This window comes from Halichoerus grypus, chromosome 2, assembly GCF_964656455.1.
Source record: "Halichoerus grypus chromosome 2, mHalGry1.hap1.1, whole genome shotgun sequence".
NCBI lineage: Eukaryota > Metazoa > Chordata > Mammalia > Carnivora > Phocidae > Halichoerus > Halichoerus grypus.
Genome location: NC_135713.1, coordinates 150,454,184 through 150,475,524, shown reverse-complemented (window position 1 = coordinate 150,475,524; position 21,341 = coordinate 150,454,184). Strand labels below are relative to the sequence as shown.

Below are 21,341 nucleotides of genomic sequence, written 5' to 3'. Positions count from 1 at the left end.
CCACACTGGAACCTCTGCTCGCCCAGCCTCGCGGGGCCGTCGGGAGGCAGGTGACCGTCCCACGCCAGCTTCCCCAGCTCACAGCGTCCCCTTTCTCTGACCTCCTCCCCTCGGGCCTTGCTGGCGATCCCCCCGGGTGGCCCTTAGCCGTGAGCAGAACCCGCCAAACATCAACCCTCTTTCCTCCACGGTGGGAGGACTGACACCTCAAAACTCCTGGTGCCTGAAGGGGGGAAGGAGAGAGAAAAGAAAACATCACAATGTGCGCGGCCACTCCCGCCACCAGGAACAGCCTCATTCTGGTGGCCCTGGGGGCCGTGGATTTGGAACCACAGAAAAAGAACCGTGATCACAGTGCCACGCGGGGCCTGTGGGGAAACTTACACTGTTTATTGGTTTCTTCCTTTTAGAGTCAGCCCTCGGACAGAGCACGAAAGAATTTTGGCTACAGACGGAGTCTGTGTGTTAACGGGGGGAGACGGGGAGGAGTAAAGATCCAGCGGTTGCCCTGCGCAGAAGGGAGTGGTGGGGACTCGAGAGAGCGTTCTAGAGGAAGTCTACAAAGCTACAAAAATAACCAAGGAGAGACAGGGGAGGCAGAGGAGGACAAGGGAAGCAGGGGAGGCCAGGGAGGTCAGAGGAAGCAGGGGAGGCCAGGGGTTGCCAGGGGAAGCAAGGAGAGGCAGGGAGGCCAGTGGAGGCCAGAGGAGGCAGGGGAGGCCAGGGAGGCCAGAGGAAGCCGGGGAGACTAGGGGAGGTCAGGGAGGCAGGGAGGCCAGGGGAGGCCGGGGAGGCCAGGGGAGGCAAGGGGAGGCAGGGGAGGCCAGGGGAAGCAGGGGGGGGGCAGGGGAGGCCAGGGGAGGCAGGGGAGGCCCACTCTGCACCCTAGCCCAGCATGTTCCGGCATCGGAGCCGCTCTTCCTCCCGCTTCTCCTCCATGCGATTTTCCAAAAGCCTCAGCTCCCTGCGCACCGCCTTCCCCATGGATGGCTCCAGCTCCAGCACTTTCTGGAGGTCCGCCCTGGCCTCCGCCTCGTTCCACACCTCCGCGTGAGCCCGGGCCCGCACGTAGTAGGCCTTCACGATCCCTGAGGGGAGGATCAGACTGCACCAGCTGAGCCCCTTGGAGGCGCGGCCTCAGCAGCTCACAAAACTCTTAACCTTGACCATGATCCTTAACCTCTCTGTGCCCCCTGAGCCGCCTCCTCGCTGTAAATGGAGGTGATAACAGCCACAGCAGGACCTACTCCCCTCCCTTGTGGGGACCCTGCCAGGGCCACGGAGCAAACCTAAATCCATAACTTCCCTTCGGTTACGTAGGCTCCCCGCATTGCGGGCTCCAGGCCCCCGTCCCCGGCACCGAAGGAGGTGAGGAGTGCAGAGAACCCCGTGCCTGGCTCCTGGCGCACGGCCGGAGTGCGGTGTCAGCCCCCCCGCCCCCGCCCGCGTGTGCGGCGCGCACCTGGGTGGAGCCGCAGGATGTCGCTGGTATGCTCCAGCACCTCGTAGTACTCCTCCTTCTTCAGCAGACACTGACAGTAGTTCACGATCAGGGTGTTGGTCATTTTCTCCAGCTTCAGCCACTGCACCTCCCAGGGCTTCTCCTGCAGGGGTGGGGGGGGCACGCCTGCCTGCCGTGAGCTGGGCTGCCCTAACCCTGCCCCTGCCCCCCGGCCTGCGCCGGCCCCGTGGGCAGCCCCCCACCTTGGTCTGCAGGTTCCTCAGGCAGACGATGGCCTCCTGGTACTTGCTGGAGGCTTCCTCGTAGCGGCCCAGCTTGAAGAGCCGGTTCCCCTCCCCGTGGAGGATGGGCACCGCCCTCATCTTCTCCTCGTTGTTCAGGCTCCACGTCTCCCTCTGGTACTCACTCGGGGCCTCGACCTGGCCCGAGAGCGGCAGGCGGGTGAGGCGGGGACCCCGGGAACCTGCGTCCCCGCAGCTGGCCACATCCATACACAAAGGGGATGGAAGCCGCGGGGCCCCGCCTTAAATGAGCACCTTTGTGCAAGTTAGGAATAGACAGCCCTTTGTCAACACTTGACTTCCAATATTCAGAAGACTGTCTCCATACTCGTTTGGCTAGAACAAGACACTTTACTGCCATCTGCTGGAAGGTTGTCATCAGAAAAGTTCAGATCTACAAGGTCTATAATGAGCACCTCAGAGGTGAGGCCCTTGTGCAGTGCACAAACCGCACAACTGTCCTAGCAGGCCCACAAAGGCCCTTTTGTGACACAATCCTCTTATTTGTTCCCCCATGTAGCCCTCAGGCTGAACCTCATCCTTGGCCATAAGCTGAGTCCCCACCCGGGCTGGACTTTCTCCCACCACCCTACAAACATGGCTGTGGTTCACGAGCCCTCTCGTGCTCTAGAAAGCGGGTGACGCCCAGCGACCAGCGAGGCGGGGCCCCCCCACGCACTCCGCCCGCCCCATCCCCAGGGCACACCTGCAACAGCTCGATCACGAAGATCAGAGGCTGGGGCTCTTTCTGCAGCTCGTCCAGGTCCTCGTAGCCCAGTGTGTGGTAGGCGAACATGTTGGCCAGCCCACACGTGTGTACGTGCCACTCCGTGGGGTCCTTGCCCTCCGCCACCTGCCGCAGGCTCCGGGACAGGATGGGGTAGACCCCTGTGTGCTGGGAGGAAGGACGGCCGATGGCGTCTGGCCTGTGTGCTCGGAGCTAGCCGGGCCACACGGAGCCCCGCTCTGAGTCCTGCCTCAGCCACCCCTGTCCCGTGGTTGTTCCTGCTGATTGCCCCCAACATGCCCCCACGAATAACCGCGCTGCGCCGTGTTCCAGGCCGACTGCTCTACCAGGTCCCTCTGTTAGCTCCTTCCATCCTTCAGATGCCCCAGCGAGGGAGGCACTTATCCCCCTTCTGTAGGTGGGGACACTGGAGCCCAGAGACATTAAGTAACTTGCTTAAGGTCACACAGCTAGGAAATGACGGAGCCAGGATTCACGCCCGGCTCCAGAGGACACGCTCTCATCTCAGGGCCATGCTGCCTCTTGCTGGCCCTTGTGGTCAGCCCTGACCTATTTCTCTCCCGGAGAGACCTGAGCCCGTGGGTTGGTGACCTGCAGGGAGGGAAGTGTGGGGAGTAGGGGAGGGAGCAGGCCCCGGGGGCCAGGGGCCGGATCGGCAGCCCCAAGGTGCTGCTGAATAGCAATGAGCCTGGGCACCTGTCTGAGCTCCGGTCCCCTCGGCCGTAGCTGTGGTAGTGGAGCTAGGTTCGTGGGTTAGAGGTGGGACTGGTATAGGCCCAGCTCATCCCAGCCTCCCCCTGCACCGGGCTCGGGGCTTGCCGCCCTCGGGGTGGAGGAGGGCTGGGAAAACCAGCCCCTTGGGCCTCAGCTTGCCCATCTGTGAGCTGTCTCTGAGAGCCCCCCTCTGCGTGGATGGGGTTCAGAAACGGCCCATCTCAGGCACCCTCACGGCAGCTCCAGGACCTGAAGGGGCGGAAACAGTTCAGCTTGTCCTCCAAGTCACCAGCGCGGGGATGAAGGTCAGCCCTCCCAGCCTCCCCCCATCCCCCTGCAGCTGGGATTAGCCCAGAAAGCCCTGCGGAGGCTCCTTTGTGAGAGAGGCCGCCAGCTGGTAGTTAATCCCGCGGGGATCCAGGCTGACCTCCGGCAGGGAGAGGCCCAGCTGCAACTGGCCGAGGGAGAGGCCGCTCCTGGCCCTACAGGCGACCCCAGCTCCCAGGCCCTGCGTCCCCGGCAAGTGCACTGAGCAATCGGGCCCCAGGGCCAGGTGGCTGCCTGGGCAGGACCTCGGGTAAAGACTTGTCCCATGAGACACCCACACCCTAGCTCTAGTAGAGCCTCAGGGCAGCACGGTGGGCTGGGGGTGCCGCCAGGAGCCCAAAAAAATCCAGGAAGGAGGAGGAAGGCCAGAAGAAGGTCCCGAGTCCTGTGCCCAGCCGGGTGGCACCTCCTTGGAGGGAGGGAGCAAGGAGGACTCCAGACTGTGTCAGTCTGGAGGCCAGCTTGCCCGGCTGGGGGCCGCAGAGCAGCCAGAACCACACGTGGGGCTCTGTGGAGCTCGCCTCCAGCGCTGGGGACGGAGACCAGGCCTGTGGCCGAGGCAGGGGGCCCCGGGACCCCCACACCGAGTGTCCTGTCTGCAGGGCTGTCTACACTGGGGGCTGCAAGCTGGTGAGCCACGGGCCATATTCAGCTCGCAGATTGGTTTTGTCTTACTCCTCACCTCGTGGAGCTGTTATGACTAGTTCACCAACATTCAGATGTTGAGGGAGCTCGCATGCTCATGAAGACTTCCGGCTCAGCTTAAGAACTCAGAATGGGGGCACCTGGGTGGCTCAGTTGTTAAGCGACTACCTTCGGCTCAGGTCATGATCCTGGAGTCCCGGGATCGAGTCCCACATCGGGCTCCCTGCTCAGCAGGGAGTCTGCTTCTCTCTCTGACCCTCCCCCCTCTCATGCTCTCTCTCTCTATCTCATTCTCTCTCTCAAATAAATAAATAAAAAATCTTTAAAAAAAAAAAAAAAGAACTCAGAATGGCCAGCCGCCGGGCCTGCCCCTTTCACAAGGCGACCATCCAGTCAGAGCTGAGGACTGGCTGTCCCATTTGGATGAGGCAGATGATCTGCAGTCAGCCAGAGCTCCTGGCTCCTCGAGGAATCTGAGTTTGTAACCCGTGGCCTCACAATCCCGGGCACCAACACAAGAGTCCCACACAGAGACCAGCGTCCTGTCGAGGGTGGGGGCCTGGCAGAAGCTCCCAGCTCCTCACTGGCCCTGCCTCCCTGGTGTAGGGGCAGGGGAGGGAGGGAGGAAGCCCCCTGCTCTTCAGAGTGATCCAGTGAGGACTGTCCAGGAGGAGGGCTCTGCAGGGAGTGATGAGCAGCACTGCTGGGGGAAAGCCAAGCCCTCCTAAGTCCTCTGTCGAACAAAATGATCATCCCACTGACTGCTGCCGTCTTTCTAAAACTCAGATTCTTAAATGGAGAGATGCCCCCGGAGGGGAAAGGGGCTAAGCAAATTAAGCATGCCAAACCTTTTCACACTTCCTGGCCCGGATGCCACCCACTCCCTACGTGCAGACCTGGTGAACTCCTATGCATCCTTCAATACCCAGTTCGATGTCATTTTGGAGATGTTCCCCCAAGACCCTAAAGAATTAGTTGCCCATCTCCTGTGGCCCCAAAGCAATCTGTCCCTCAGTTGCTTACATCATGGGACTGGCTGCCCTGCCTCGAGATTGCTCGAATGTTCGCTCCTCCTCCAAGAACTGAGGTTCCTTGAGGGGCAGAACTTGGTCTGTTTCATTCCTAACACACAGCAGAGTCCAAAGCTGGTGCCCAGTGAACGTTTTCAGATAGATAGGCACAGACAGACCACGATGGGTGGATGCTTAGTGAGGTGGGCAGTGCCCTCCTGTGACTGTGGCCAAAAGGACGCAGACAGCACATGACACACGGCCGTGCTCACTTTAGGGGAAGCTCTGCGGACAACAAACCAATCGGCCAATCCAGGATTTACTGGCAGCCCTCCGTACACTCAGCTCTCCTGAGTCAGCAAACATGCATCCTATGGAGGCAGGGCCCTCGCTGGTGGCCAAGCCTTGTCTACCCTGCGGCCTGAATGACAGGTGCGCGTGGGTCTAAGACGTGCAGGGCATCCTCACTGTAAGCAAAGATATTACTTTAGATAGATATTTTAAACTATGTGAAGCCGCAAAAAAGCCCATTTTCTGAAGACTTGGCTTGTTAAAAACAAAACACCTTTAACATCTTTCTAAGCACCAGGACGGAGAACAACACAGACGCTGGTAGGCAAAGAAAAGTCGCTCACCTGGTATTGCCAGGTGAGTCAAGAAATAAGGGACGAGGCGGGCGGGCGCCCCTAGCGGTAGAGAACGGAACTGCAGCCTGGCTCCCCACTATGATGGGCAGCCGCCCCGGATGGGCAGTGAGGGGACCAGGGATCCCACCATGACCGTGTCCCTTAACTTGTCTGACCCAGAGCAAGTCACTTTCCTTCTCTGCCTCTTACGCTTCCTCATCAGCAAAACAGGGGAGTCTGCCTCTGAAATTCTGCAAGCACTTTTCAATCGCCCGGTACTATGACTTTTCTTAGTCACCACCACGTCCTGTAATCCCCCCAACAGCTGCTTAGCGTACGGTTTCCGTTATTTATAGATGAACGAAATAGAGTGCCGGATGGAGAAAGGACTTCCCCGGGGCCACACAGCCAAGTGACAGAGCAGAGCTCAAACTCAGATCTCTGTCTCTCTCTCCCAAATTGCTCCTTCGAAAGGTCAGCGGCGCCCGATGACGGGATGGGTCTGAGCATCCGCCATCAATGGCTGGTGGGTCCATTAGGTGAAAGCCAAGGGGGAGCTTCGTAATGGCTGGATTGGGCTGGCGGCATCTCAACCCATCAGCCGATTACGGTAACTAGACGCCTCCCGGCAGGAGAGGCCGGCAGACGGGGAAGGCTGCCCAGTGGGAAGCACGCAGCACAATTTCTAGAAACTGTGGGGACAGAGGAACCTGGCAGACAATCCCATGGCAAAGCAACCAGCAAAATCAGAATGTGGGGACTTCTGTAGGACAAGTGATCCAATTCCTTCAACAAATCCATGTCAAGGGAAAACCAGGGAAGGAAACAGAGCCCCGAGACACGCACCCACAAAGCCCTGTGCACAGACTTTGTTTGGGTCCAGACTGGAACAAACCAACCACAAAGAGGAAATGAGGTGACGACGGGAGAAATTTGAACAGTACCAGAGGGTAATTGGCGTGAAGGAATTATTGGGGTTTTAAAAAAATGTAATAATGATATTGAGGTGATGTTACTTTGATATCCTTTTTACAGATACAAATTTTAGTACTTTTAGATGTAACGGTAGGGAGTCTGGAGCGTGGATTAACCTTGTGGGATAAGGAAGAGCACGGGACAGGGGTAGAGGAAGCCAGCCTGGCTGGGGTCCACGGTGGCTGACGTGGGGGGTGGGTGCGGGGGACTTCTCTGCACTTTCTGTCGACTTCTGTATATGTTTGGAAGTTTCCATAAGAAATGTTTGTTTAGGGTTCTTGGGTGACTCAGTCGTCAAGCATCTGCCTTCGGCTCAGGTCATGATCCCAGGGTCCTGGGATCGAATCCCACATCGGGCTCCCTGCTCACTGGGGAATCTGCTCCTCCTTCTACCCCTCCCCCCAGCTTGGGCTTGTGCGCGCTCTCTCTCTCTCTCTCGCAAAAATAAATAAATAAAATATTTTAAAAAAAAGAAATGTTTGTTTAAACGTTCTGTGGCCCATTTCTATCTGGGCCACAGAATGAGGAGGTGATCCCAGGAGGGCCACAGATTTGCAAATAGTTTTAGACGGCTCACGGGAGCGGGGAGGAGGGCGGGAAAGTGACCAGTGGCCAAAAGTGCCCAGGATCCGGTAATCGTGTGCGGGCACGGCCCTGGTGCCACGTCGTCCCGGCCAGCCATGACACCGACGGTCACTCTGGGGGCTTGTGGTTTTGGGTGACTCCCCTCCACGTGCCCAGTGGCAGAGGGAGAGGGTGCAGGGTGTTGCTTTCACCCCACTTTGCTGAAAGGCAGCAGCCCCGCAAAGGGGCGGGCAAGCCCTGCAGGCGGCATGGGCAGCGTGGGCGGCGTGGGCGGGCGTGGCCTACTTACGATGGAGTCACACCAGAACTCAGCCACCTCGCCTAGCCGCATGGACGTCAGCAGCACTTCCCAGACCTCGAGCTTGAACATGTTCCCGAGGATAATGTGCATGGGGTGGCCCACGCGCTTGCTGTCATCTATCACCGTCCGCTCCTCGTCGCATTTCATGGTGCGGAAGTGAAAGATCACCTGGTCAGCAAGAGGGGGGACCCTGGTCTTAAACACAACCTCCCACTGTCGCTCACGCGGCTGTCCTCGGGGCTCCACTCGCCCCACCCCTGCCGGATGCCCAGACCCCACAGCTACCCCCCCACTGCCTGCACTCGCCGGGGCTGGGAAATCCCCCCCTGCCCAGAGGACCCCGTCCCACTGCCTGGAAGCTCTGCGGGTCCGGAGGGCCTTGCTTACAGAAGCCCTGGATCTGGGGCCACAGACCCTGCCACGCCGCCATCATCCAGGGAAGCCCACCAGAGATTTGTGGACAAAACCATGAACCCTGAGGGCCTCTCTTTTCAACTCAACATTTGGGGCTCCAGAAAATTCCCAAAGCCCTTCCCCCAGCCCACGCCAGAATTTAATTTGCCAGTATCGAAAACGTCCAGCGAGTGGGCACCAATTCCAAGTTTCCCAGAAGCTCAGGGGTTGATAATTCTGGGAAGGGCCCTCCTGGCCCTGTTTTGGCAAAGCCGAAAGAGGCACAGCAGGAATGCAGAAGGCTGCCGTGGGGGGCCCCGTCTGGTACGGGGAGAGCAGGCCCACTCACCCGGGACCCCGTGATGAAGTTTGGGAGCTCCCCTGCGCCTCCATGCAGAATGGTTTTCTTGACCCCTTCCACGTTCAGGAGCAGAGCGGCATCCATGGCTCCCGGCCCAGGGAGGTGTCGGGCTCAGGCTGAGATAATCTCCCAGGAGGAAGACACCCAGACCCCGGGATTGGCCCTGCCCCGGGGGCGGGTGTGAGCCAGGAGTAAGCTGGGCGGCGCCTAGCGCCTGCTCCTCAGGGTGATGTGAGGCCCCCACCTGACACCCACCTTTGGTTTTCTCCCATCCCAAGAAGAAAGCAGCCGGAATGTTCTCAGAGAAGACGGGGAGAGGGTGTGGCAGGAAAGAGGCCTCAGGCCAGCCAAGGGGAACAGGACCCGGTGTCCGCGCCAAGGCCCTGTGGTCTCTACGGTCCCTGCCTTCCCTCTTGCCTCTTTCCTCCTCCTCTCCCCCCAAACTCTATGAAGGAGAGGATGTGATCCTGGGGGGTGGGGAAACCAGGTTTCTGGCCTGGGGGGCTCTAAAACGGGTAAGAGAAGGGGCAGGTTTGGGAAAAGTTAAGGGCGCCCCCCAGCCCCACTCCAGCCCCCACTCCAGGTCCTGGAGGTGGGGAGCAGGGCTCTCTCTTCCCCGTTGGAGGCTCTCATTCCTCATCCCTGTGCCCTGGGTCCCCAGGAGAGCTCAGTCCCTGCACCTGGGATCCCCTTTCTGGCCTCCGTGACAGGTGGCCTGAAGGTGTGGTGTCTGGCGCCACCTTGTGGCCAGTGGAAGCTGTGTGCTCGGGCTCCCAGGGTCCTTCCTCTGGGCGACCCCAGACTGAGAGCGGGAAGGGACAGGGGCGCTGCAGAGAGGGATGGAACACTGGATTGTCAGGAGCCACAGAGAGCCGCTGACCCCACCTCTCATGTCCTGACCTGCGGCCTTGGGTGTCTGCCATCCTGCTTAACTCCATCGTCCCCCCGAAACGTGAAGATCCATCTCCCCTGCCTCCCTCCCCTGGAGCAGCAAGTGGGACCCCAAACCCAGGCCCCAAATTCTCCCACGAAGAACCACTGGCATAGAGGAGACCAAGCCTGAGCGCCCAAACCCAGACTGGGGCAGCTGGATCAGGCCCCTCCAGGCCCCCTCCGGGGTGCTCAGACCCCCAAGGGCCCAGATCCAGCCCTCCCTGCAGGCAGGGGGTTCGGGTGCCGGGGTCCTGGGGTCCTTCTCCTCTGTCCCGCCCTTCTCTAGCCACACAGCAACCTAGAGGGGTCTGAACGCATAGGAAGCAAGACGGGAGGTCAGATGCTGAAAGTACAAAGGGAAATAAAAGTGATTACCATGAAAGTTGGGGGGAGAGACGAGGCAGGACCCAGGGGTGGGGGTGGGGGCTGCTTCTGGGGTCCTGGCAGTGCTGTCCCCTCCCCCCATGAGGGTGGCGTGGCTGTTGGCTTTGTATGTGTGCATCATGCTAGACGACTGATTTCTTGAGTAATCCGCGGCAGAAGAGAAAGCTGACTGATCGCTCCGCTCTAGAGGGTGGAGAGGGTCGAGAGGCATGGGGGCCGGCGGGGTAGATCGGATAGCTCTGCGCCCCCGGTGGGCAGGGGTGGGAGTGGGGTTGGGGGTGCTTGTTGAAACGGAGGCCAGAAGAAGGAGGTGTTCAGGCCACAGCCTCCGGACGGGCCCCCAGACTAACCTCCTAAGGGACTTCAGGGAGAGGCAAGTCTAATAACCCCACCCCTCTTAAAACCCATCAAAGGCTTTCTGCCGCTCTCAGGATAAGCCCCAGGCTCCTTCCCCGCAGTGGATCAACGCCTGCCCCAGGCTGCCTGCCCCAGGGGGCGGGCCCTCAGTCCTCCCTCTGGCCTAGAAGCAGGGGTGCCCAGGCCCCTACCCCCGCCTTGGCAGGCCCCTGTGTTGGAAAGCCTCGCCACCCCCCTCCACCCTGCACTTTGTCCCCTAGCTCCTCCCCTAAAACCCCCGCATGCCTGGGGGAGCCTGCGCTGCCCCGGCTCACATGGGGTTCCCCACGCACCTTCCTCCCCTTCCTCACCCCGAGCACGCCTCACTCGTGGCGTCTGGCACCGTGTAGTGTCTGCTTCTTCCAGCACCGACCATTCTAGGAGGTCACGGGAACTGGCAGGAAATTCTGCGGCTGGACAGGGAGCCCCGCCCAGGACAGGGCAGGGCTGGGGCCCCCCCTCCTCTCCTCCTCCACCCTCCTCTCCAAGAGAGGCACGGGTGGGGCTGGACCCCCCCGAAAGCCTCCGCCTGGGACTGGCTTTGTCTCCTTCCGCAGAGCCCCTGTCCCCTCCTGCAACCCCTCCACTAGGAGCCTGCCCCCCTCGGCACACCCCCTCTCCTTCCCCCGCCTGGCCTCACCGCCCCGCCCCGCCCCTGCAAGGGAGAGCCTCTCATTCAGAAGAAAACGTTTCTTCCTCCCCTCGTTGCCACAGACACTGATGTCCGTCACCTGGGCTGCCAGGGACGTTGTGAGGGCGGGGGTGCAAAGCCCCACGTGGGCAGGGGGCCCGTCAAGCATCCCTCCATTCACGCCTGACCCTGGGGATATCCCACGATCCACGACGGTTAAGCATTCGGGGTGGGAAGCCGGACACGCAAGGGTTTCTGTTCCAGCTCTGACTGCCCTCCGTGCTGGGCCAGACACGTCACCTTCCCAGTCTGCGCTGCCATCCGAAATGGGGGTAAAAATAGCACCTCCTTCGTGGGCTTGGCCCGGGCTCAGGCTGGACAGATGCAGGCTGTCCTGTGATGGCGGACACAGTGGGGACCAGCCCCTCGCAGCTCAGACTGTTTCCCGTTCACTGAGCTGCAGGCTAGTTTTCGGGAGAACAACGGGCGCTCGCTTCCTCCCCCCCCCCGCCGCCCGTGTCACTGGTGAAAGGCAGGAATCGAATCCCCTAAGTACCACCCGCACGCCTGTCCCCAACAGGCCACAAGTCAGCCCCAGCGCGCGGAAGGCGGGGGGAAGGCAGAGCCCTGGTCAGGCGATGAAACAGCAAAGCAGAGAATCACAGCACACCGCTCAGAGTCCAATATTGTTTCCGGAAACTTCTGTCTCACTTACACATCTGTGGGCTGGGTGTCCGACCGTGGGTGCTGGCCACCTGTGCCAGGAGCCCCCCCCAAACACATTCTCTGCTCCCTTGGCTCATTCTGTAGGCCTGAGCTGTAAACGGGCCATGTGGGCGCCTTCATTGTGTCATCATTTTCTTTGATTATTGGTTCTTTGGTTCATTGACACCAGTCTCTCCGCACACGCTAGATCTGAGGAGTGGGTGCAGGGACCCTGGTTCCCCACTCGGGGAATCCCGCCGTCCCCTAACTGAGGGCCACTGGGGCCCCCCTAACCTCGCCAGACCTGTTTCCTGGTCTACTCCTAGGCTGCCCCGTGAGGTCACCACGGAAGGGCTCGTCGGGCACACCAGCACCTGGGGCGCGCATCCCCCCACCCCCCGCCGGGAGAGGAGAGTCCCTGAGCCCGAGGACTGGGGTCCCCCAGCTCTGTAACGGCCCGCACAGAGCTACGGTGAGGGGGGAGCGCCGATGGAGACCCCGCCGGAGAGGGGGCGCGCTGCCCGGTGGGGAGCCCTGTCGCGGCCCGGGACAGAGCTACGCAGTGAGGGGCCCGAGGGCCGGGTGGGGTCCGCAGCGGGGAAGCCTGGGGGGGCGCGGCAGGGTTGCCCTGAGGTCGCGGGAAGCAGGCAGGGGCTTTCTAAAGGGGGAGGTTTGGAGCTTGTTCGGATGCTGGGTGGGGGGGGAGGCCTCGCCCTGGATGGGGGGCTGCACTGGAGGAGGGCGGGGGCCGGTGTATCCTAGTCTGTCCCCTCCTCCAGGATCTTCCAGGGTCCAGAGTGCGGGGGGCGCGTCTGGGGAACACAGAGCAAGGATTGGAGACAGAGACGCACCGCGCGGGAGCGGGCACCTCGCGAGCGCACCGGGGAGACACCCCCCTCGGCGGGGCGCCGGACCGCGGGGACAAAGGGGCGGTGCCCCGCTGCGCGCCCCCCGCGGCGCGGCCCGAGGCATGAATGGGGCGGCCAGCCAATCGGAGGGCAGCATTCCCGCCGCGAGGGCGGGGGCCAATCGGATCCCGGGCGCGGCCGCGCTGCGGGGACACGGCCAATCAGCTACGAGGACGGGCCAGGGGGCGGATCCGCGCGGAGTTTCAAACCGGCCGGGTGGGCGCGGAGCGGCCGTGCGGGGCGTGCGGGCGGCGCCGGGGGCTGTTGCGTGAGTGCATCCCGGGGACTCGGTGGCCCTTCCGTTCCCACGGGACCCGGACGAGGCGGGGGGCTCGGTCAGGACGGGCGCGCATGCGGGGCCCGCCGGGGATTGCAAGATGCGGATCGGGGGGTCCGCGCGGCGTCGCGAAAGGGCCTCCGATGGGGCCCCGGCGCAGGGAGGCTCGGCGAGGGCCGGTCCGGACTCTGCCCGCCTCCCCGCTGGAGTCCGAGAGCCGAAAGGAGGCTGGAGGGAAAGACACCTGTTGTAGACACCCGCAGACACGCGGGGCGGCACGTCCACCCTCCGCCCTCTTCTGGGCCTCGCCGACCCCTCTTCCAGGAAGCACCCTCCTTCCCACACCCACGGCTGCCAAGGGCCTCCACGCCCAGCCCGGGCCGCCTGTGTGTCCGTGGGGCCTGGGGAGGTAAGGGGGATGCCTCGCTGACCTGCCGTTTGGTCTCCTCCCCAGGCTCTGGTGGGCTGAACAGACTCGTGACCAGGCAGATGGCTTCCAAGTGGCCGGGCGTGGGGGCCTCGGTGCACCCGAGATCACTCCAGGACCAGCAACTGCTGGAGGAGGAGGTGCTGCCGCGGGCCGCCTGCCATCCGGACACCTCCGGGGGGACCCTGGGCTCCCTGTGCAGACAGTTTCAGAGGAGGCTGCCCCTGAGAGCGGTCAGTCTCAACCTCGGCGCAGGGCCCTCCTGGAAACGCCTGGAAAGCCCCAAGCCAGGCCAGCAGGGCCTCCAGGCTGCGGCTCGCTCAGCGAAGAACGCCCTGGGTGCTGTGTCCCAGGTAAGGCGGGCGACGTCCACTGTCCCTTGGCTCAGGCTTCCGTGGTGCCAGACGGCTGAGGCCTCCAAGGGCCGCCGTGAGGAGGCAACCCCATGAGGACAGGTGCACTGTCCAGGGGAACCGAGCCCCACGACGCAAGACGATGCAGCTGCGTTGTGGTAGGGTGGCAAGCAAGGGCGAAATGGGGGGACACCAAACACAGGAGGGCTTCCAGAGGAGGTGACTCCACGGAACCACCCAGGACAGGGGCAGTGGGAGGAGGTTGTAAGGCAAGCGAAATAGCCTGAGTCCAGATCCAGAGCTGGGGGACAGCGAGACGCAGAAGAGAAGTCTGGGTGTGGCCAGAGGGCAGAGAGCGAGGACGGGAAGGGCAGGGGTCCCGGGCTGGAGGTGTTTCTAGACTCTCCCAGGAGCGACTGGGAGCCAGGGGGGAGGATTTTCAACAGGGTTGGAATCCGGCCGGATTAGCATATTAGTACTGTTCTTCAGCTAGGTGGTAGAGGGTGAGGAGCAGATTCACCTCCGAGGGGCCTGGGGGCCTGGCCTTGCAGAGGCTCAAAGGTAGGTCTGCAGGGGTTCGTGTCAGGTGACAAGTGTGGGGTGCTGGTGTGAGGTGCCTGTGGGCTTTCCAGGTGAACGGGTCTTCAAACCCAAAAATGAGGCAAGGTGTCACCTAGGAGGGACAGAAGCCGTGAGGATGGACCGACCCCCAAGGAAAGAATGGGGGTGGGTATCTCCTTGGGGTCTGACTGGGGCTCTGAAATCCACAGACCCTCCGCTGAGAGGTCTCTGAGCCAAACGCCAGTCTTGTCTGTAGGAGCCCCAGGACGGTTTTATTCCCCGGGGCTCAGAGACGTGAACTGAGACGGTCCGCCCACGGCCACACCACGCACCACATGGACCTTGGGTCTTAGTCTAACCTCTGGCCTCTGGCTCTGCCAGGGCAGACGTCCTGGCTGAGAGGAGCCCGGGCGGGTCCGAGAGACCCCAGGGCTCAGGCTCGCCCCCGTAGGCAGTGAGGAGCCCCAGAGGGCTTCGGAGCCCTTGAGCGTCCTGAGAGCTGGCCCTGCAGAAGACGGTGAGCTGGTGTGTGAGACCAGAGGGGGTCCTGGGGGCAGGCCTGGGCTCTGGGCCTTGCGGGGAGAGCCAGGGTCGTTACGGGTCCCGGGAGAGGGTTTGGGCTTGGCTGAACGCGGACTCCGACCAGCGCACTCCCTCCCCGGGTGGTTCTGAGGTGGCGGCTGCGGCAGGCCCGGTTCCCACAGACTCATCCTCCCCCGGGACCCGGGACCCGGAGCTGCCGGGGTCCGCAGGCCCGCTGGGCGGCCGCGCGGCGGGAGGTACAGCCGGGACACTCGGGAGTAGCGCCCGCTGGCTTTGGTCCCTGCTCAGCTCTCCCTGTACCGCCACAGAGAATCCAGGAGTCCTGCCACAGTGGCACCAAGTGGCTGGTGGAAACCCAGGTGAGAGCCAGGAGGCGGCGGAGGGGGGCACAGAAGAGCGCCCGGCTGTCTGGAGCTGCCCACGCCTACGTGGCCCTGGACCCGTGGGAGAGGGACGGTCACCGGCTCCCTGCCCGCGGGGGCCCACGCGCCTACCCCCTGCGGCGGCCCAGGAGGGAGGCTGCCCTCCGCAGTCCCTACTCCTCGACAGAGCCCCTCTGCTCCCCCAGGTAAGGGAGCAGTGCCTGGCGCCCCCAACGCGAGCTGGGCCCCCTCCTGTGGCTGCCAGGGGCACCCTGAGCTGCCGGCAGCCATGCTCTGGCCCAGCTCTGCCCCGGCCGGCGGGGGGCCTGGGGGGGGGGCGGTCCTCCAGGGCCTCAGTTTCCCTATCTGTCAAAGACGCGAGCCTCCCGGCGAGCCCAAAGCAAGTCTGGAAGCCCTCTGGAGGCCGAGGCTCAGGTTCCAAGGGGGCAACAGCAGGGCTGGCCTGTCTGCAAGGTCACCTGCCCTTGACCTTCTGGGTCTTGCGCTTTCTGTTCTGTGCCTGGCGCTCCAAGCGGCACCAATATTACTTCCTGAGGGGAGGGGAGGGTCTGGGACAAGGTGTTCCCAGCTCCCCGGGCATCTCCCCGGCCTGCACGCCCGGCCCAGTGCCACTTGGTGGGGGGGGGGGGGGCTACAGGTTTCCGCGAGTCTCGGGGGTGGCTTTTCCTTGTTTCAGCGAGTCTGACGGTGACCTAGAGCCTGTGGGAGCAGGACTTCAGCGTCTCCAGCAGCTGTCCCAGGAGCCAGACGAGGCCATCGTGGCTGAGGAGAGGTGAGCCGGCATTTCTGGGGCCATCTTTGCCCCTGGGTCTGACCGGCTGTGTGACCCTGGCCTGCCCCTGCCCCTCTCTGGGCCTTCCTGGTGCCACGTTTGTCCATCACCTGGAACCCCCCCAGGCCAGGTACCTGCTTCCTGAAAGACCTGCCCTTCCTCCAACATTCCCCATGGCTCCCCGATTCCTGCCTGCCCGTGGAATTGGGAAGAGCTCCGTGGCCGCTAGGGAGTTTCTGGTCTGTGGTCAGGACCCCCTCCTGGAGGCAAGCCTCGGGTCTGCAGCTGCCCTAATGTGGGGCCAGTCCCCCGTCCATCCAGTGGCCACGATGGGCTCCTGGGTGGGGCGCGGCCAGCTCTGGGGACGTGGCGGGAGGGCCCCTCGAGCCCGTGGCACCAACGGCATTGGTCCCTCCCGCCCTCCCACCTCTAGCGGCGACATGACCGTTTCTCTCATCCGAGACTGAGGAGGACGGTGCCTGCAGGTAATGCCTTCCTCCGAGCATCTTCCCTGGGCCCTCCTCCTCCTCCTCATGCACAAACATGTGCAAGAACGGAGTCTTTTCTGGAAAACCCCCCAGAGCTGACGGGCCCAGCAGGGCAGGAAGTGTGCGAGTCTCCCCTCGCCTGGAGCGAGAGCTGCTGACCTCACCGACCCCGTCAGCAGCTGAGCACACCGGCCACCTCCTAGCTCCCGACTCGGAGGGCACGACTGTGGGGCCCCCACGTCCCTGCTCTGAGCGCGGGGAGGGGGGCACGAAGGGAGCTGTGTATTTGCAGGAAGCAAGGCACATCTGACCACCACTCCCTCACACCAGGGCCCGTGTGTGCCCCCGAGCTCCCGAGCACGGCCCTCGGGCCCCTGCTAACAAGGGGCCTCTGCTCAGAACCGGCCACAGCTGGTTCTGCCCGGGACCGCCCGCCCCAGCCTGAGACTCACTGGGCCTGGAGACTCATGCCGCACTCGAGCTCTGTGGCGCGTCTACAGCGGGAAGCCCGGGCAGCAGAGATTCTGGGGAGCCCTGAGCCGTGCACCCAGGAGGGGGACCTGCGAGGAATCAGCCCCTGGGCGGCCCAGGGACCCCAGCTCCCGTCCCCGCGGCCCCTCCAGAGCCCCGAGACCCTGGGCCCACAGACCCCTACTTGCCGTCAGCACAGGGCGCCGTGGGCGTGCGGGAAGGGGTGGCACCACTCAGTGGGGGCTTCTGCCCTCGGTAAATTATTTAAGAAACCCGCTTTGTCATTTTATTAGAAAGAAACCAGCGTGTGACTTCCCTGGAGATAACACTGCTTTTTCATAATAAAGACTCTGCTTCTGAGCGTGACGTCTGTTCTCTGTGTCTCACACTCACACACACTCACACACACACCAGTCGGGGCGGCGGGGCTGCGCTCCCCTCGTCCCCCCCCGGGCCAAGCGGCCGGCCCCCAGCTCGGGGGGAGCACGAGGAGCAGGAACGGTCTCTCAGCTTCGCTCGGAACCAAGAACACCTTAAAGGCAAATAAGGTTTTTATTTAAGTGACAACATCCGAGAGTTAAAAACCAGCTCACGTCAAAATCAAGACCAGTTGTAAAAATCTTTTAGCTCCGTAACGCGGTGTGTGTCTTGTTAGAAACCTGGTATTTTACATTTTCTTCTCTAACGGATTTTGTACAAGGCAGCCATGAGGAGTAGGGTAAACCTTTCTTTCACCACAGAACCATCCACCACAAGTAATACTGAGAGTCACACATTTAGGAACAGCCAGACCACGGACAAGGTCAGACAGGCTGCCGCCATGGAGTAAACAAATAGGAAAGGACAGTGGGGTCCCGGGGTGGAGGCCCCTCGAGCGGGCTGCCTCCTGTCCTGCCCCTCGGTGTCACCTGCCGATCCTCGTCCCGGTGAGGGTGGGTTCCCACTGCGTTCCCTCCCGGCCCCAATGGCAGGACCCGGGCCGGGCCTCGCTACTGCTCGGGGACGTCACCCTAGCTGTGATTTTTAAGAAAGTGTCCCCAAGCCCAGAGGGAGGGGAAGGAGGGAGGGGTGGCTTTTTTTGGCTGAGCCAAAGAGAACAGGTTTCCAGAGCACTTGGAACCCAAACCCCCAGGATTCGGCGGGAAATTGGTTATTTAAGGCGGGGGCAAGCTGCGAGGCTCCGCCGCAGTCCGGGTGCCCCTCCGGAGCGGGGCGGCACCGAGGCTGGCGGGGGGGCGTCCGAGCAGAACCAGTGCCACCTCCCCACCCGATGGGACTGGGTTTCTTTCAAAAACCGGCACCCTGTTTTGCCTGCAGGACACGTCGGGGGCATAGACTCTGGGCTCCAAGGAGGTAAAAGGACCGTCTCGAGACCGTGAGACCCGGCCTCCCCTCTTTCAGGGGGCCCACGCCCCGGCAACCTCCGGAATGCGGGGTCCACACCTGCTCTTCCGCGGCCCAGCACCCAGACAGGAGGGCCATTCATCCAAAAGCATGAAAAGAGTTGACTTTTTTAAATACGTGTTTTGTGGAGCCTAAGGGAGGAGTCGTGAGATCTTCCAGAGAAAACCCATGATGCCGGGAGAGCGGGCGCCAGCCAGGGGTGCACCCCGAGCCCCCAACAGGGCGAGTGCGGACGAGGGGGGCAGGCAGCGCTTCGGCAAGCACAGCCCCGGATCAGGAAGAACAAACATGCCACACGAGAGACGAGGAGCTTTGGTCAGGCAGGAAGAGAGGTTCCCAGCCCCCAGGGAGCGGGCACACCGGGAACTGGAAGGATTCTCTAGAAAACAGCCAGACCAGGTCACAGAACTGCTCCGGGGAGAGGCAAGCCCCCTCCAGAGAACAGCCCACTGGGTGCTTTGTTTTCCTCGGCCTGGAGTGGACGGACACAATGGAACAAGCCACTGCTACAGGAAGTGTGTTGGTGAGAGTCTCCGGGAGAGCCGAGGAGCCTCCCGCTGCAGAAGCCCACCCGCACGCGCCCCAGCTGGGGCTCCCGGGGGACCCGCTCTACACTTCACCGCGTCCCGCTCTACACCTTGAGCATCGCAGGCATGGGTCCTCCAAGCTCCGGACAGCAAGGGGGTGGCCTCCGGCCGGGTGCCCCAGCCCAGCTCCAGAGCCCAGGCCCTGGAGCCCTGCTCACGGGACGCAGGTTCCCCTGCAGGGTCCCGGTGCTCTCTGTCTCCGTCTGTCTCTGTCTCAGGCTTCCGGCCTGGGGTTCCAGCGCAGAGGAAGCCCAACACGGGAAGAAGGAACTCCCACTAAGGACTTTATCACCTACATCAGCAGCTTCCGCGTAACATCAGAGAGGCAGGCCGGCTGCCCACGCTCCGTCCAGGGCATATTCTGGAAAGGGTGGACGCGGCTAGGCCCTAAGCGCTGGCGCCTCATGGAGCGCCCCGCGGATGGAATGTGGAAGGAGGGGCGGCCCGTCCGAACCGGGAACCGCCGGGAGGCAGGGCAGAGAGGGAGCAGCCCGGGGCTCGGGCTCGGTGCCGACAGCCCTGCAGGTGGAGCGGGCCAGCTGGCCGCGCCGGAGAAGACTTGCGTCCCGGAGAGCGCAGGCTGGGGGCTGGGAGCCCGGACCCCCCACCCCGGCCCCAGCAGGGCGCCCGCTTTGCCAGGCAATTCACAGAGCGGTCGCTGTCCAGGGAGAACGCGGGCCACGCAGGAGCTGCGAGAGGTAGACGCTGAGCGGAAGCGACACAGGGCTCACGCGGGTGCCTGTTGCGGATACAGAGGTCTGGGCTCTGGGGCAGCCCGGCCGGACGCAGCCCTGCTTGGAGGAGCTGAGCCAGCCTCGGGGACGGCCAGAGGGGGCCCAGAAGCAGGCCGCGGCAGCCCCCGGGGACAGCAGTGGGCCCGGCCGGACAGCAGCGGGGTGCAGGGACCCAGGCCCCCCGGCCAGGGGCTCACAGCAGGACAGTTTGGGCAGGCTCTGAGGGGCCCCCCACCCCAGGAGCCAAGCCCTGCCAACCTCAGGGGACGAGCCAGGAGGAGGGTAAGGGCACCAAACCCAGCGGAGTGGCAGGCAGAAGGGAAGAGAATACAACAGTTTGAGCCAAAATCACATGAACCCCCAGAATGCCGGGATGTCAACTCTGTGCCCTCCAGGAGCCAAGAGGGAGAATCAGTCTGAGCAGAGCTGTGGAGGGCGAGTCAGATCAGTGCCCTCTGGGGCGATGTCCCTGTTCCTGGGACACCTGGTTCGGACATCAGTGCAAAGCAAACCGCCCCGTGGAGCAGGGACCCCTTCCCACCTTCCTATCCCCGTCCCTCCCCGCAAGGGCTTCCTGTGAACTGGTGGGGTGCTCGGAGCCCGCGAGGGGCCCCCAGAGCCCCCTCTCAGACTGCGTGCAAGGTGCACACTGGGCTCTCTGAGGGGCTCCTAGTGCAAGACAGTCCAGGAGTCAGAAACCCGCACCCATCTCAGCGGGGAGACCCATCCAATCCCATAAGCAAGGCAGGGCCCAGAGAGAGCGAGCAGTGGGCTCACAGGCAGCCCAGCTGGGCCAGAGCCCAAGGCCGCAGCCTCACGGGGGAGGGCGCCAGGCAGGACCCCGGGAAGAGGAATGACTGTCCTCACGGGCCACGGGAGAATGGTGACAGTACCGAGGACAAGACGGGGACAATGGACAGCCGCAGGAGAACAGACCGTCAGCACCAGACCCCGCCCCCCAGGGCCGTGGACAGACACCGCGGACACAGGAGGACCCAGGGGATAGCCTCTCACTCCCAGAAGGTGGCCACTTGGCCCCAGGAAAGCCAGGAGGCCCAAGACGGTGACCCGGGATGCCACAGGGAGGGCAGTGCAAATGCCGCTCACCCCTCCGGCAGGCGCTGTGCCCGCCGGGGCCACTGGTGCCCGGTCTGGGGGCTTCTTCCCTCCAGGCCTGCCCGGCACCTCCAAAGCCTCGGGGCCCCAGAAGGATGGTCGACTCCGCCCAACCCTCCCGCTCCGGGCAGGCCCGCTCCCTGGCGTCGCACACGCACCGGCGCTGACCCGGGCTTGCGGTCACGGGCCCCACACGGGGAGGCAGCCGCGGCTGCACACAGACCCTGGGCTCTACCCCCCGGGCACGGCTGGGTCCCTCCCCGCTCTGGTCGGACACTGCTGGACAGACACGGGAGGGAAAAAGCAGGAAAAGGCCTGTCTCGGGGAGAAGCAGCCCCCCTGGCCCACAGGCAGGGCCCCCCTGCTCTGTGCACAGCCCGGCCCTCAGGGCACCGACTCGAACTTGGGGGGCCCGCGCGCCCAGCTGAGCGCGGCCAGGGGCCGCTCATGGTCCTTGTCGGACTCGGGCTGGCTCTGCGCCCGCTCGGGCTTGGGGTTGGCGGGCGGGTCGGGCTGCTGCACTGACATGGTCCTGCGCAGGTGGTTGCGCTTCCGCAGGAACTCGGGCTGGGCGTGCAGCCCGAAGCTGCCCTTGCGCAGGATCATGCGCGAGTTGTTCTTCTTGGGGCGCGAGCGGTGGCCGGCCTCCAGCGCCGCCAGGTGGGCCGCGTAGCCCTCGCTCAGGAACTGCCGGGGGGGGGGGGGCGCGGGGGGGGAGGCACAGGCGTCAGGCGGGAGGAAGAGCCGCGAGCTGCCGCCCCCACGCCTCCCGTGCCCGCCCTACCCGGGTCTCCAGCTGTGCCCTGGAGCCTGGCGGGACGGGGAGCTCAGGACCCAGAA

At 63.3% G+C, this 21,341-nt stretch overlaps 3 protein-coding genes across 6 annotated transcripts in view; 1 reads left to right on the top strand and 2 right to left on the bottom strand.

Moving 5' to 3' along the window:
• Nucleotides 1-318: 318 nt before the first annotated feature.
• AIPL1 (AIP like 1 HSP90 co-chaperone) lies at nt 319-9,358 on the bottom strand. Its single transcript, XM_036078380.2, has 6 exons — nt 8,417-9,358; nt 7,663-7,842; nt 2,450-2,638; nt 1,705-1,881; nt 1,463-1,604; nt 319-1,088 (listed from the first exon to the last, which is right to left on the bottom strand). Exons 1-6 carry the CDS (start codon nt 8,510-8,512, stop codon nt 886-888), a joined length of 987 nt encoding a protein of 328 aa, XP_035934273.2. The 5' UTR covers nt 8,513-9,358; the 3' UTR covers nt 319-885.
• A 3,603-nt stretch (nt 9,359-12,961) lies between these two features.
• PIMREG (PICALM interacting mitotic regulator) lies at nt 12,962-16,848 on the top strand. Its single transcript, XM_036078382.2, has 4 exons — nt 12,962-13,442; nt 14,855-15,114; nt 15,606-15,701; nt 16,135-16,848. The coding sequence occupies exons 1-4, from the start codon at nt 13,152-13,154 to the stop codon at nt 16,166-16,168; spliced, it is 681 nt and encodes a 226-aa protein (XP_035934275.1). The 5' UTR covers nt 12,962-13,151; the 3' UTR covers nt 16,169-16,848.
• A 345-nt stretch (nt 16,849-17,193) lies between these two features.
• Nucleotides 17,194-21,341, bottom strand: part of PITPNM3 (PITPNM family member 3) — a 72,131-nt gene continuing 67,983 nt past the window's right edge. For all 4 annotated transcript variants that reach the window (XM_036078364.2, XM_036078368.2, XM_036078363.2 and 1 more), the window contains one exon: nt 17,194-21,188. In XM_036078364.2, coding sequence (XP_035934257.1) covers nt 20,886-21,188 — 303 coding nt within the window. In that variant the 3' untranslated portion in view covers nt 17,194-20,885. The remainder of the gene's footprint in view (nt 21,189-21,341) is intronic.